Source organism: Hoplias malabaricus, chromosome 14 (assembly GCF_029633855.1).
Source record: "Hoplias malabaricus isolate fHopMal1 chromosome 14, fHopMal1.hap1, whole genome shotgun sequence".
Classification (NCBI taxonomy): Eukaryota; Metazoa; Chordata; class Actinopteri; order Characiformes; family Erythrinidae; genus Hoplias; species Hoplias malabaricus.
The window spans coordinates 8,447,777-8,464,422 of record NC_089813.1 but is presented as its reverse complement, the minus strand read 5'-3'; the positions used below and the strand labels follow the sequence as shown (position 1 = coordinate 8,464,422).

Sequence of the window (16,646 nt, the reverse complement as noted above, 5' to 3'; positions counted from 1 at the left end):
CCTTGCTCAATGTCACCTCAGCTGTGGATGTTGAGGGAAGAGACACTGCTGTTTTTTTCACCCCTCCGTCCTCAATTTTTCCAGTATTTCACAAAGTTAGAGAATGGGCAGTGAGTTCACAAAGGGTTAAATGAAAGCGAGCATTGATCGATCACCTATCTCACCCAAGCACTCAGGGCTTTGATCTGAGAGGGACAGGAGAACATCAAGCTTCACTCTAACTTCAGAAATACATCAACAAGCCTGAACATCTGGGACGTGTGGAGTAAGGTCTTATCTGGACCCTTGTCTAAACCGATACCTGGGATTCACGGGATTGTAACCTGTACCTGATGCCGGATTCGGATGAAGAAAGCCGAAGCAACCCGCTGCTAATGAGAAATGACGTAAGCTCCCGTGGTCATGCGAGTGCGGCTGAGGAACGAGACGTTTATCAGGACGATAGGAAGTGTGTCTCAGCGTGGGAATGTCCTGTAAACAGTGCTGCCCCAAAGCCCTGCGTTATAACCATTACCTCATGCAGGCCTCCAGTCCAGCAGCTGGATCTCCTTTAAACATCACACGAGCATTCGTACCAGACTCGAATCGCAGAAACTGACCTGATTACACGGCCTGCTAAACTGGACAAAGGCCGGGCAGCTGCTTCTGTTAACTCAGAAAACAATATCAACGCTCTTGCATCAGCAGAGGACTAATTAAAATGTAAACTGAGATGATTGCTGCTCGGGCCTTCCTTCAGGACCCCAATGTACCAGCATCAATCCAAGGAAGATAATCCTTGAGACGTGTGGTTAAGAAATGTGCCCATGGAACCAGCCAAAGAGAATGCGCTCAGGCAAAATAGTCATGTCACAGTTGTTAAAGCAGCACTAGGTAGCACTTTTACCTTAAAATTACAGCTTTACAATCATGACTTGTAATAGGCAGAACAGAGCCACACAGACACAGGGAGAACACACCCCACTCCTCACAGACAGTCACCCGGAGGAAACCCACGCAGACACAGAGAGAACACACCACACTCCTCACAGACAGTCACCCGGAGGAAACCCACATAGACACAGGGAGAACACACCCCACTCCTCACAGACAGTCACCCTGAGGAAACCCACGCAGACACAGTGAGAACACACCACACTCCTCACAGACAGTCACCCGGAGGAAACCCACGCAGACACAGAGAGAACACACCACACTCCTCACAGACAGTCACCCGGAGCGGGAATCGAACCACCAACCTCCAGGCCCCTGACAACAGACTTTTTGTAAACAGTCAAATTTGGACGCTACAGTCACATGACAGGGTGCAGTGATCAGCTACGTTTCATGGATTTTTATGGCTGTGTCCCATGGGGCCATGCTCACCCAACACTGATAAACGTTAACTAATAATGGGCTACTCATATTCACGCAGCATGTGCCAATATTTGTTATGCTGTGATACTGAAAAAAAATTCCTTGTGCCTTAAAAATGCAGTAAATACATGTGTTTGGGCACAATATATACATTGGTACAAACATCTCAGTTCATGAGGTTATATGAAAATGGGTTGAGATACAGATACTGTGTCTGGATTCTGGATTCAAACTGACCAATGAACACCCATGACTAAAGGTAGGTTTCCAAAAATCAGCCTTAATCTGTTCAGTTGATAGACTGATTATCTCTTTTCACAGTGCTGTGGGTCAAACAAGGGCCATTACACAGAGAGCCAAGGCTGTTCTGCCCCATCTGATATGAAACAAATGAGGATCAAGTGCAGTTTAAAATGACTTTAATACGAAGGGAAAAAAAACAAAATGGAGGACAGTGTCTGATTTGGCACAGTGCTGTGATAAGTACGTGAGCTAAAGTGGAGTGTTGTTGCTGCTGTTCTTCTGAGGTTTCATGAATCAGACACACAGTGATTCGCATCGTTCAGGGTGGTCAAATCTTCAGTCGCTTTTGCGCAACGTTTAGAAACAGCGGCCAACACCAATGACAGACGAAAGCCTCTCTGCCGCGGGGTGAAGACGAGGTTGCAGTCGGGGATCTAATAATAATGCCCCGTCCCTTGCCACAGATCCTCAATCGGCGTCATGTTTCGGGGGGTGGGATTGGCCGATAGAGCTTTAGGATTTTCACTTGTCTGTACAATGACTGGGACGTCTTGTTTCATTCCTGACTCTAGGATCTCAGCTGATTCAGCTTTCCATTCCACCGCATCTTTGGCTTCTGGGCGGTGTTTGAGGTGCTGAGTCTAATTGTGTGATCGTGCTTTCAGGCTACTGTCTGCACAATGTAGTCTGTATTTAATAGAGTTAGTACGGCAGGTGGATATACTCCATTTACCCTTTGGTTCTTTCTGTTGGAAATGGTCGTGTGTAGCACTGACCAAGACCCATTCACGCTGACTATGATATTTATACTCTCCCTGATTTTAATCGTTGCCATTTCTGTGATTTCGATAGTTCTCCACCAATCACACAATGCTACCGAGTTGATTCTTTTTAAACTACGTTTAAAAAATTTCAACATGCTTGGAGGAGAACACTAATAAAGGCAGGAACACACCCTGCGCTAATACATCGCAGGGCACCATACAGTGACACCTATGGACACTTCAACACAGCCAACCTCTGTGTGTTTTTGGCCCGTGGGAAGAAACCAGGGCTCCTGGAGGAAACCCACACATACACAGGGGGAACACCCCAACCCCCAAATAGACAGTGACCCATACTGGGGACTGAACCACAACTCCAGAACCCTGGAGCTGTGTAGCAGTGACACTAATTGACCTCTAGGAATGGTAACCGACAGGAAGAGGAAGGGGAAGTACAGAAACATGCTCAAATAAAATGGCAATGCCATAGAAGAACCAAATGTGGTACCGCTATGACATCGCTCAAAGAACCCTTTATATTTAAGAGTGTAAGGTACATTATCATTATTCATTACCCTCAATATTGTTCTACTGTGTTTTTAAGTTCGGAACACGTCTAGAACAAGACAATCTACTCTGCCACCATTTTTTTGGATTGTAACCATGACAACAGAGCTCTGACTGGTCCTCATGCTTTCTAAAGTATGCTTCAAAATGTCCAATTCCAGCTCTTGTGCAATTTTGACAGTCAGCAGTGAAAGAGGGCTTCATTTTCACGTCCAAAACACTGCACTGTGTCTTTTAGAAAATAGGTCTTAAAAGACCCTCATCGTCTGTGAAGTTCCAGTGAAAGAAGGTGGAGTGATTTTAGCGCAGGTCACAACCTGTGAGTCTAATCAAAGCCATCACTGTGAAGCCGTGCTGCTTTTCTCCTGAACTCAATGGCACCGACTGACCTTAAATTAACAGTGTCACAATCGCACAAAACCCTTCTGTATCGAGTTTGGTGTGGATTCTTTTTTCTTTATTACATTATGTTACAGGGGACAGGAATCCGTCCAATCACAGCACTGGATCCGTGTTTATACGAGAGCTCAAGACGAGGTTAAATGGAGCTAAACAAACTTAACAGGCACCAAAAAATAAAAAAGTAATATAATGAAAACGTGAACGGTGCAGAAAGAAAGAGAAAGAGGAGATTACCCTGAGAGTTTACGCCCACATTCAAAAAACACCGGCTCGTAGGTGGGTTGGCGGTGTGAGGCTGTCCACAGGTGAGAGTGTGTTAGCGACTGCAAAGTTACAATGCCTTCCTGACATGGGTTCTGAAATGTGATGCTTGAATTTTCCTTTCCACCTTAAATGGTGTGACATTATCAATCAGGTGCAGCATTTAAGGTGGAAAGGAAAATTCAAAAATGTATAAAAACACACTTCTGAGTAATCTTTTTTTGTTATTTCTTCACATCTTTGCCACGAAAGCACACGTATTTCACTCATTGGTACATCCCCTGTTTCTCTGTGTACTCTCAGAAGAATAATGTAAGGCAGAGATGGTCACATTAGAGCTACGTAGCGTGTAAATGTACCTTTAAAGGTCCAGCTGTGTTCTGTATATCACCTTCCTATCTCCAGAAAGAGAGGTGAATTGCCCTGATTTCAAGCCCTGGCGATGAAATTGGGAGTATGAAATCAATTTAAAAATCTACAACTATAATTAAAGACACTGAATATGTTCCCTTGAGGGTACCACCACAGTTTTTTGAAGAGTGTGTGCTAAAACTAACATTACATTGGAGATGTAGTTGCAACCTACACCCAATCCACGCCCCCATGACCCTTCCCATGAAACATTTAGCCGTTTATTCAACGTTGAAATAACGTAATGACTGCCGTCTAATCAACGTTCTCTTAAGGTCGAAAATGAAAGTTGAAAAGACGTCCAAACACAGACATTGAAAAGACGACTATTAGACGAATTTTGGACGTCCATTGACGTTATTAATTGGTCCCGAAATAAATTACTTGTATAAAACGCATTGTGGACGTCCACTGACGTTATCGATTGGTCACCACTTAACTAACTTACTAAGATGGATTTTGGACGTCCATTGACGTTTAAAATATGTCACTGACGGACAGACTACTTTTAGACCCATTTTGAACGTCCAGTGACGTTCCTTGTTTACTGGGTTGTGCCCTCTTGAGTAAACCCAAATGCCCATCCTCTTTTACAATCATGACAGGGGCCCTACATACAACTATACTCACTTTTACAAATTAACGCATTTAGACTTGCAGAAAAATATCTTTAACGTGTGGTGGTGTGGTAGCACACAGCCTGTGAAATGTAAAGGCTGTTGTTGCCTATGGATTCCAAGACGTTCCACCAATGTTTATAAAGTCTATCCTAAGACTTCTCAAAAGAATAAAAACAAAATGGAGGAACATCCCTTTGTGTTAGACTCAGGCACAGTAACTAAAAGTGCACTGTAAATAGCGACTGAACCGTGAAGTTTACTAAAAGCCCCGACCCCCTGCTCTTCCCTCTCTATGCGTGACAGAAACAGCAGGCTGGAGTTGGTGTTGATGTGGGTATCGAGCACATACCTAGATCTGAGCCCAAGGAAATTAATCTCCTGTTGACATCAGGCTTGCAGCTCTCTTGACTCTCTCAGGGAAAAGCATGAAGTATGTCCAAACATTTATAGACTAAGTGGGATGCTCCCAGAGCAGCTGCACATGAGCATAATTTCGCCAAGCTCAAGGCTGTGCATCAGCGATACCAATATAACCCCCCCCCCCCCCCCACCCGCAACTTGGGAGCTTGGGAGTAGTGGAACTCTTATTCTCAGAGATCCATTTAATTCCATTGGGACGACCTGGAATGGGGTTTGTGATCCAGAACTAGTCACTCAACACCAGTAGCTGAGCTTACTCCCACTCTCATGGCTGAATACCATCAAATCCTCACCCAAATGTTCCAACATCTGGTTGGATAATCAACCCTTTAGTGGCTAAACTAGCTCCGCCCACTCTTCTTCTTTACTTTATTCTGCTTTGAAATAAAATCCCGTCCGGAGCCCTCTCTGCAGGGTTATTACACTCCCGCTGCCTTAACACCCTCTCGATCACTCCGCATGAAACTGGACTCTGGAACATGGCAGGACTTTCAAAACTATAAGCGAATGACCACTTACCCACACGCCACAGAGCAAGCCGCCCAAATCTGTGTCTGTCCGGCCCCGAGGCCAGCACCTCAGTCTTTTGACCACTTCAGGGAAACCCTGCCATAAATTTACCAATGTGAATGGGCTTTAATGATTTTATAATGTGTGTTGTGTTTCACTTTTTCTCTTTCTATTACATCTTCTGGCTATTGTTATGAGCTACGTGGCCGGTGCTGAGGTCAGCTGGTGACGGCTTAGTGTTCCAACGGAAGTCATTCCGGACATGAATCTTTTACAAGCCTCAGCTTGCAGGCACTTGGGCAAGTGAAAACAAGGCAGTTAACCTTATTTTTCAAACATAAATGACTGCTGGAGGGACGGTTGTACACACACAGACACACACACACAAGTGCATTAGGACCAATGAGAACAGACACACCCAGAGCAGCGAGCACCCCAGCACCCAGGGAGCAGTTAGGGGTGAGTTGCTTTCCCCAAGGGCACCACAGCTGTTGAAGTTGAGGGAGGAGACAGTGCTGTTCCTTCATTCCCCATCCCGTATTTTCCTGCTGGTTGAGGCAATAAAACCAACAACCCTATAGTCTCAAGCCCACTTGTCTAAACTTTAGGCCATGGCTGCTTTCCCTGACCCTTCGTCAATTAGCATTATGCTAGCTAGTGTGGGCGTCTGCTAGTTGATATGCTAGCAATTTGAAAAGAAATAGTGTTGGCTTCACGTGCCTCTGTGGAAGCATGTGCTTGCGCTCACTCTCTCAGCTTGGTAGCAGCACATATGGTTGTAGAGGCCTAATTAATGAGTGGAAATGGTGACTAAATTGAGGAGAAAATTGTTATTTGATTACTCAAAGGCTATTTGATTGGATATAGCCAGGAGAATGATGTGAGTAGAAGTGCATGGCATGGGAAATAGTAATTACAAAGTTAAACCCTCTCTCTTTTGAGGCTGTTAAAGAACTGTGGCTAATATTGCTACATGTGAGCTAACTCTGCTAACACTGGCAAGACACTAAGATATTTGCCAAAATACCCCACACAAACCAGAGGTAGATTAAATACTGTAGCAGCAGGTGTAGGTATGGCACAGTGACTGTTACTTTAACCGTAGATTTGCTTTCAGGCAACATGATTTTAGTTAGCAGGAGTGTTAGCTTGATCGTAGCTTAGACGTAACAATATGTATAATTCAACCCCAGGAACTTAGACAGCGACACTACCTGCTGTGCAACCATACCGCCCAGTGTAAATATTCAGAGTTGAAAATACGGAAAGAAGAAACCCAGCCCAATATGTCCTCTCTCCACATTGAATTCATATCCTGAAATAAGGCATTACCTCACTGCTTATTCTGTCTTCATTTCTCCTTTAAACCTCTCTCTCTCTCTCTCTCTCTCTCTCTCTCGCTCTCTCTTTCTCTTTCTCCAAAATATAGTAATCAGTCTATGGTATGCGTTTGTTGATGCACAACATATGGCCAAAACATATGTTCTGAAGCGGCTGAAAAAGATAGCATTAGAAGCTTTTTTAATTTGTTCCTTCTTTAAAAAAACATTTAGCCGTTGATTCAACATTGAAATAACGTAATGACTGCCGTCTAATCAACGTTCTCTTAAGGATGAAAATGAAAGTTGAAAAGACGTCCAAACACAGACATTGAAAAGACGACTATTAGACGTATTTTGGACGTCCACTGACGTTATCGATTGGTCACCACTTAACTAACTTATTAAGACGGATTTTGGACGTCCATTGACGTTTAAAATATGTCCTTGATGGACAGACTACTTTTAGACCCATTTTTAACGTCCAGGGACGTTCCTTGTTTACTGGGTTAATTCTGTTCATTCTCAAAACATAGTATGAATATTGCTGTTTGTCGCACTGATCAAGGGCTCATGGAGCTATAATTAATTTTCACCATCAAACACTGAAATAAAAATTTTGTTTTTGAAATTTTTAAACATTGTTTTTACTCTTACGTTATTTTCTGAAATGTGTAAACTCACGTGAGACGAATAATTACATTTCTTTGCCGTCCCTGAATGAACCCGTGTATGCTCCATTGAGGGGGTCCCTCACATGGTTGTGGCCATATTTTGTTGACATATCCAGGTTGAAAGTAACTGAATATGCTAATTACTTGGATACGTTATGTAATCTGAAACCTGATAGGACGTTCTCGGTGTTTCACTGTGGTCTGTTCCATCATTTCTCGACCACATGAATGCTTCATTTTTTTCCTGTACTGCACCCCGCTGATACCACACGCTGATGGCTGCGATGCTATCAGAACTGTGTGGAAACATGGCCCACCACCGAAACGGAGAATAAAAGTAAACAGCAGAAAGATAAGCCTCTGTTCAAGCTCCTCTCAAAACTCATGGTGTCCTGACCCACACGCTCCTGCAGTGATTAAGCACATGTTTGTCATGTCAGGCTCCAGGGAAGATGCCATGCAGGGGTCAGGCTGGAGCTAGTGCCTTCTGACAAAGCACAAATAGCCAAAAAAGGTATCAGATAATTAACCTGTTTCTATTATGTCACTATTCACCGTAGTCGGGACATGTCTTAGTCACTGGACTCTCTATACAGTCACAACATGGCTAACAGGACTCCATTTCCAGCTCACAGCACTGTCCCAACGTCTCTTGGTCCAAACTTCTACACGTTACTGTTGCAGCCAAATGGTACACACAGATTATGAATTACAATAAAAATATTTTAAAATGTCTTTATATAACTGACTTACAATTTCCATTAATTTACACTAAAAATGGAGATAAGAAATTTTGATCTGATAGCGATGTAAATGAGAGTTTGTTGATGTTCTCAACGTGTTCTCAGTCAAAATAAGGAACACAACTCTTTTACATGGAACACACATGGAAACCGTAACTGTGCACTCAAATTTGTAGGCTATATATAAACACTGCCCTTATGTGTCTTCACTGTAGAAAGCCTTCACTTATGAGTCCAGCATTTTGCACAAAACTGTAAGTTTTAATTTTTTAAATAATCACAATACACAAACAAAAAAGAAAAATTATATGTAAAAATGCTAATAAAATCTGATTAAAAAAAATTGTGTTAAAAATCATTTAAAAATTCATTTACAGCAAAAAAAAAATTCAAAAGTAAAATTTCAAACAATCAATAAAAAAAGGGCATTATGACATAATGGACTGACAGGCAGCTACTTGTTCCGTGTACTTTTTGTTGTTATTATACACTGGCTGTTCTAGTTTTTCAGCATCTGTGGATCATTTTAAAGTCATTGCCCTCCTGTGGATTAATAAAAAGAGCAAAAAAGTTGTCTCATTTGAATAATTCTGTTGTTGCTGTGTGCCCTGTCGGCTCCTCGTCTAGATCAGCCCCAGTGATTACATTCCCGGCCCCAAAATCTGCTTTTGAATTGTCCGTCTAATGTACAGTTTTTGAGGCTATGCAGCAGAAGGGTTTATTGTGCTTGGCCAATCATCAGCTGGGAAAAAGCTGGACGTTCTCCAGTAAAAACAGCCCTTTCAGTCCAATATGTAAATGAGCTGGAAGAATAGAAAGTGCCTTTGCAAGAATGTTTGCTGACCATGTGCATTTACACACATTAAGCACAATGCATTATTTTATAGCAGTTTAACTTAAATTAGAAATGTAGTAATGTAAACAGTAAGTTCTATTCTTTAGAAATGTTCAAGGCGTATTTAATTTACCTGTTTTCAAAAGTGAGGAAAAGACTTAAAAATGTTGTAATTATCCTTGTTATATTTAATTCAAACATTCAGTGTTTTTGTTTGTTTGTTTGTTTGTTTGTTTGTTTGTTTGTTTTTAAATGTGTAGTACAGCCCAATGTTAGCAATGAAAACAACAACAAAAACCCTCTACATTTTTCATGAAATATTCGCATTGAGAATGAGTTTCAATCTTAAGTTTTCTTAGCAATGTTAGTCATAAATAGCTTTAGAAATTCGGTGTGTTCCATATTAAACAAAAATTAGAAGAGTGTTTTGGAACAGTGGTGTTTAAAAATAGTTTATTGCAAAATATATTACACTAAAATATGCTAGTCGTGACTAGCTTCAAAAATGTGGTCTCATAAAGGTGGGAAAAGATTTATGGAGCAGTGGCCAAAATATTTCTCATAATTCTAGTCATAACTAGCATTACTAGGAGTATTGTGGACTAAAAAACACTTTGGAAAATTACATAACGAATTCACCTGGTTTTCATAATATACAGGCAGAAGCTTAGATTTCAGAAGCTAACCATGATAGTAATAATTAATATTTTTGAGAGATCTTGAATTTCTGGAGCCAATGATGATTAGTTTCATATCATGTTTAAGTGGTATACCTCCGAATCAGTATTGAAGCTGCTTTCATTGCTCAAGCAGTTCACAGAGATGTGTTAGTGTTTTGTTTGCCGAGGGGCTGCTCTCTTTAGGTGGTAAACAGCTTCTCCTCAGAAGCGGAAGTGTTGCGGCCCAGTGATAAAGTTTATCAGCTGTCGGGAGTGTTGGTGGAGGGGCACTAACAAACTCAAACACCGCAGAGACCACCTCCTACTTAAAGACACTTGGGCAGGGATAACATGAGGAGTTAGCATGCTAATCAGTTTGTTTTTCTAACAAATATTGACAGAAGCTTATAGTAGCACACTGTACTCAATCCCAGCTGTAAAAAAAAGGTCATATAACACTTTGACTCAATAATTTTACCTCAGAACAGTTTATTAGCCGAGTCTGTGCTGAAATAATCACCTCAGAGTACATAAACAATCTCTCAAATATGCCCTTCCATTTGCTGGCAATCAGCACTGCTACTGGAGCTATTATCAGCAACGAACATGGAGTTCTTGACCATCGCTGACTAACATATCTCTAACATTAATATTGTTTATTTATTTGTTTTACTGGTTTTCAAAAATAAACCCATCTATGGAGAAAAATAGCTAGAAAAGTGTTCGCCTCCGGCTGGACTGAACACTTAGTGCGACACACCCTTAGCAGCGTTTCTTTCAAGGAGTACTTTATTCTTATTTAAACACACTTAACACGCTCTTGACCTCAACAGTTATGAATCACATGAAGTTTAAGGTAAAATCAGAATACAGCTGTTAGTAAATTTACAAGAGCACTATATTTTGTACTGTTATATATATTTTTTATGAATATATTCTTGTTTCAGATTTGATGTCTGTAAGGCAACAAAGCTGGGACAGAGATATTATATTAACCCTTAGTAGTAATTTGGTGACCAAAGACACTATTTTTTAATTTAGTATTGAAAGCAGAATAATTTGCCATTCATCAGTTACACACATCTTCAACCGTGCTGTTCTTGTATTTCACCTTTAACCTTTACAGCGATCCCCTAAGATTCCTTAAAACTTTTGACAATATTTTGTGCTGTAGAGAATGAAATACCTCAAATCCCTGCAACCACTTACTACTCTTAAGGGATAGGATTATATACACTGGTGCATTTTTTGGCAATGTTTAGCTTATCCCATCCCTCCACATAAAGCGCATTTCACACTCTGGAACATTTTACAGACATTGATTAATGGTCCTATGTCATTAAAATAGTCCAAACAAAGAGACAGATTTAACATTTGGTGGCTTGGCTTTGTGCTGATTACATTTAAATAAAGTTTAAAGTTTTTATTAGCATTATGATGTCATAATTACTTTTTTTTTAAATAGGATTTTCACTTGTCAATACAAGTAAAATAATAAATATCCGGTTGCTAAGCATTAAACATGCCTTTAACCGGGTTTGTTTGAAGACTGTGTTCTCAAAATGTACTGCTAAGTAAAAATACGACTACTTTAATAACAGAGGATGTGTCAGATATTATATACTAAACCTAGCAACTAACATATGAAGGGCCCACATTAAACCTGTCCATGCAAGGACTACAAAGCAATTTAAATTGAACTTCATTTCTTGCTACAACACTATCATTAAATATTAAATATGAATAAATATAATTTGTTACTTATTGGTGGTAAAAGTGGCGGGAGAGGGTGATACTGAGAGTGTAGAAGCCTAAAACTGAAGACTTTTACTGGATCATGCCGGCGGTACAAAAGAAACTTCTGACCCTTTTTTCCTTCCTTCCTTTATTCACTTTTCTCACCAGAACCTCCTCTCACTAGTCGCCTAAACGTAGCCACTGTGCTGTCAGATTTCAGTGAGTTGCTGAATGAAATCTCAGTTTATGTCTTTTGTTGACCTGGGATTAAGTCCTAATCTACTGTGAATTGACCCTTTTTATCGCACACAAACAAGCATCTGCTTTTGATATCTGATGACATCAGTTGTTTCCACAGATGGATTACAGGTAACTTAATATTCACGGCAGCCTGATTAGATAATCTGCAAACTTTTCAAACAAATGATTTTTCCATTTGTGGATATGAAAAGGGGAGAAATTTGCAGAGGGTGCCTCTGAGTCCAATGAGTTTGCTGATATTTCCCAATCAGATTTAATACCTGAGACTGTATAAATATAATCAATGTTACATAAAAAAATAACCCTTTTTTCTGTTTTCGGAGTCATTTTTCGCAAATTTTCTAAGTGTGAAAATTTTGTAATACATGAAATATTAGATGTAATCCTGAATTTGTGGGTCATAGCTTGGTTCTATTAACATCTATTGAGATTTAAGTGTTAATGTATCTTCTGAAATGTTGCCATTTTCAATATACAAGGCTTTTTTTGTTTTCATACAATCACCATAATATCTACTAATCTTACTATAATTTGAGGGGATTGAAAACAACCTCTGTTAAGTGAATTCAATCCCATAGCAGGGTTAAAGGTCCCGCTTTTGAATGAACAACTTGTACAGATTAGGGCTTAAAGGGTTTAAATGGCATACGATTGTTGTTTATTACTTCCTTCGAGAAGAAAATGTACCGACTCAAAAAAAAGGAACGCCCCCTCGGTCCTCCAGACCCCCTGGCCCCTGTGTCCATGTGCCTGGACATTGTTTCCGCTTCATTTGGGTTAGGCGATGTCTCCAGGGCTTGCCCACCCCTCTTTAACAGCTGTGCTAAACCCTCTCTTCTGCCATTGTGCATTCTCCCTGCCTTTCTAGGAACAGCCTTACTGCAAAATCCTTTACTGCTATGCATTTGGTATGGAGATTTTTTGGCATGCACTAAAGCTAAAAGTATCTGTGTCTGCAGTATAGAAATTCATGCCATCCCTCTATTTACCAGAATACAAATTCAGTAGAAATTTAGTGTGACATCCCTGATCGTTATTTCAACAGGAATGTCTATTACCAAAATGGCAGCAAGTGACATCATCTTAAATCTCGTCAGTATATTAACTTTCAGTATAAAATCTGTTGTAAAATTAGTAGATTGTGTTTTTGACTTATCATTTCATCCTGGGATATTTTCTACTTCGTTGGCAGACAAAATGACATCATTAAAGATATAATCTAAATCATTTTTCCTGTTTCTAATATGACATAATAATACAACAGTCTCTCTTGATTCAGTCTTTTAAATCAAACAAATAAAAGAATCTAAAAACAAATTGAATCATCTTAAAAACTTGAGAAATTACAGAGTGGGTTAATTGCTGATGATTTCAGTTAAAACAGTTTGCAGTGTGGCAAGCAGCTTATTATTTATCTTTATAACCTCAAGCTTCTGCTTGAAATGACTTTTCTTAAAAGCGAATTAATTAATATCTGAAAATCGGTCAAAAACTGTTTAACATGAATAATGACTGAGCCTGCACTAAAAAGCAATGTCATAACGTGATTCATTTACGTCTGAGAAACTGGCTGAACATCAATAGGATTAACATATTATTTGGACAACCTAAAAAAAAAAAAGTAATAAATGTGAACTGTGGGAAACGTGTAGGAATCCAATCTGGGTTTTACCAAAAATGTGTCTGTTTTTCAGCATCTCCAATTGATTTATAAGCTCAGTCACAGCTGGCTTTATGTCAGCACACAACACGTTATGAATAAATGTCAGGGTCTGGACTGGAACTTTTCTGTTTGTTAAAACAAATGGTGAAACCGTAACTTGTTAAAAACGTAATAATAGTAATTTAAAAAGTAATAAATATTCAGGGGTTTTTGGAATCTATTTCAAAGTCTGGCATTTGAACAACGGTAAAAATTTATACTGAGCTTAGTGTTCCTCCACATTTTCATATCAGACATCTTGTGTCATATATCTTTTTCAACTCTTCAGAAAGAAACAGCAGAGACGTTTTCAAGTGGAGCTAAAGCCTCTCCACACTGCCAGTTACTGTCTACATAAATTTTGTGTAAATTATCCACTGCATAGTGCTTATTACAGGGAGTAACTTCAGCCTGAGAGCAGCGAGTGGCTTGCACAAAAACATGTGTGTACAACCACACTTGGTGTAGTACATAGCCATAAACACAGATGATTAGGAGCTTAAGGCTCACTGGTTATTTTCCTTACACAAACTGGACCAAATGTCTTTGCGTTCCACCACAAGGCATACTGTAACAAGCCATTCATTTTCGCATGAGACAAATCACTCAGACTACTTTCCTCCTCGGGATACAGTGCTCTCCTCATCAGGCCCTTCCCCAGGGAACAGCAGGTTTACCTAAACACATCTTTAGCTTCAGCACACCTTGTATAGGTCCTCTATTAAGGCATGTGGTAAATGTGCCTTGCCATGACCAAGACGTTATGAAAGTTAGACCATGTGTGGGACTGGTTACGTTAAGTTGAGCTGATTCAGGGGTCAGTTGAAATTGTTGTGACATGTTACCATCGTGTGGACGAACCCTCTGAAAGTCAGCCAGACCATTTAAACACAAACAGAGGAGGATTATGTTAGGGTTTTTTTTTCTCATGACCTTTGTAGCAGGGTTAGCAGAGTGGGGGAAAAAAAATCAAAATCACTCACATCTCGGTGCCTGTTTCAGAGAATTCGCTGAAGTGTGTACTGCCGTTGGAGTAAGGTGGTCCTGATGATGGGTCTTCGCTCTTGTCGCTACACTGACTGCTCCCTAGACTTTCGTCCCCATCCCCCCAAGGTTTCTGGAAAGGCCCGCTCATGCCTGTATCTCCAGAGCCCAGGAAACAAGGGCATCGAGTCCTAAGCTCCTTATAGAGGGAGTTCATTCTTGGCAACTGAAACCAGGGACAGCCCAGGAGGTTCTTGAAGGCGGCACGGAATTCAGGACTTCGGCAGTAGATGATAGGGTTCAGGCCTGAATTGATGTAGCCAAACCAGTTCAGTAAGAAGAAGATGTTTGACTTTATTGCTTCTCGATTAAAGGCAATGATGATGTTGGCGATGAAGAAGGGAAGCCAGCAGAGGGTGAAGCAGCCCATGATAATGCCAAGGGTCTTTAAGGCTTTGTGCTCCTTCATGACCGTTAATTTGGAAGGTCGACGACGGGAGCTTTTCCGCCTCCCTGATGGAGCACCGCCACCATTGCACGAGGGAAGATTGTTGTTGCTGTGGACTGTTGGCAGCGCCTGGCAAGCTCCACAGTCGCTCTGAAACCTGAAGCGACTTTTGTCTATGAGCCTGACCTGTTTGCTTGCTATAAGGAATACTTTGGCATAGACAAAGATCATGATGAGAAGAGGGATGTAGAAGGAAATGACCGAAGAGATGATGGCAAAAGCCTCGTTGACCAGAAATTCGCAGCATGTATCACTGTTATAGCACTCTCTAGCTTTTTCGTCATCAGCCTGCCAAAGCTTAGTCATGACAGGCACGAAGGAAACAAGGGCGGACAGCACCCAAATCACGAAGACGATCAGCAGGGCACGCCGCTTGTTCAGGAGAACCTTGTGCCGCAGCGGTCGCGTAATTGCAATGTAGCGGTCCACAGCAATGGCACAAAGAGTGTCTATACTAGCAGTCACACACAGGATGTCCACCGATGTCCAGAACTCGCAGAACGTTTTATCGAATTGCCATTTTTGGGTCACAGCGATGGTGGCACTGAAGGGAACCACGAAGATACCCATGATGAGGTCAGCAAATGCCAACGACATGATGAAGATGTTGGTCACTGTCTGGAGCTGTGAAGTCCGTGCTATGGCGATGATGACCAGCAGATTGCCCACGATGATGAAGAAGAGGATGATCACCACAAAGATCAGGACATGAGGACCACTCTCCTGGACATTGGGGTCGGTTGTGTTGGTGATGTTGGTGATGTTGTTCATGTCTGGAGAAAAACTTGCTGAGAAGCTTGCTGCTTAAAAAGAGCATAAAGTCTGACAGATGACTCTCAAGGTTCGGAAGCTGAACAAGCCCTGGCGTGGAGAAACATGACATTCCTGATATGCATTACTGCCTCGCATGTTGGAGAAACTTCGCTGGTGTAAAGTACAAAGGCTGGTTCTTTCTGTCAGAAGGTCATGAAGCGAGTTGATTTAGCGCAAGTCTAAGTTCAACACAGGCATGCTTGAGCTTTCAATGGAAAACACCATCAATGATTCTCTTTTACTGCTCCATCACACGTCCCGAAGAACATACCTCTCCAACAGCCAATGCCATGGGTTTCTCTTACAGGTTTGGAGTGGAAGGATCCATGGGGTTGACTTGCAGACCTGCGGAAAACAAGCTGTTGATGTGGTTAATGTTTGGAGTTTGGCTGTAATCCAGCGCTGAGGAAGTTAGTGTTCAGCTGTTCGGAGGAAAGGCGCAGAAGTGCTCATCTTGTAGAAGTAGTCCGTCTCAGTGGGATGTTTTGGAGGGCTGAGGGGAGTAAAGTGAAGGTGAGTATCCTGCCAGAGCTCAAAGAGCATTGACACTCTGTGACGAGCGGACGAGTGAACTGTTGCACTGCACCCTCCCTCCCTCTCTCTCACACACACTTATTCCCTCCCACCTCTCTCTCTCTCTCTCTCTCTCTCTCTCTCTCTCTCTCTCTCTCTCTCTCTGTGGAAGCAGCATTCAGCATGTAGTCGTTTGCTTGGGGAGGGGAAGAGCTGTGAAGTGTGTGTCTCTGGGTATTACTTCCACAGCTGAAATGCACACATGCCCAGTACAAACATTGCTGTTTATTTTGCCGCGCTCGTAATAAAGGGGTCAGGCACTTGACTGACTCTTGACCTTAGCT

The 16,646-nt window shown here is 41.4% G+C and overlaps 1 protein-coding gene across 1 annotated transcript in view; it reads right to left on the bottom strand.

Annotated features, from left to right (window-relative positions):
* Positions 1 to 16,341, bottom strand: part of adrb3a (adrenoceptor beta 3a) — a 32,977-nt gene extending 16,636 nt beyond the window's left edge. The window contains exon 1 of the mRNA XM_066644084.1: positions 14,468 to 16,341. Coding sequence (XP_066500181.1) covers positions 14,468 to 15,747 — 1,280 coding nt within the window. The 5' untranslated portion in view covers positions 15,748 to 16,341. The remainder of the gene's footprint in view (positions 1 to 14,467) is intronic.
* Between the last annotated feature and the right edge of the window lie 305 nt (positions 16,342 to 16,646).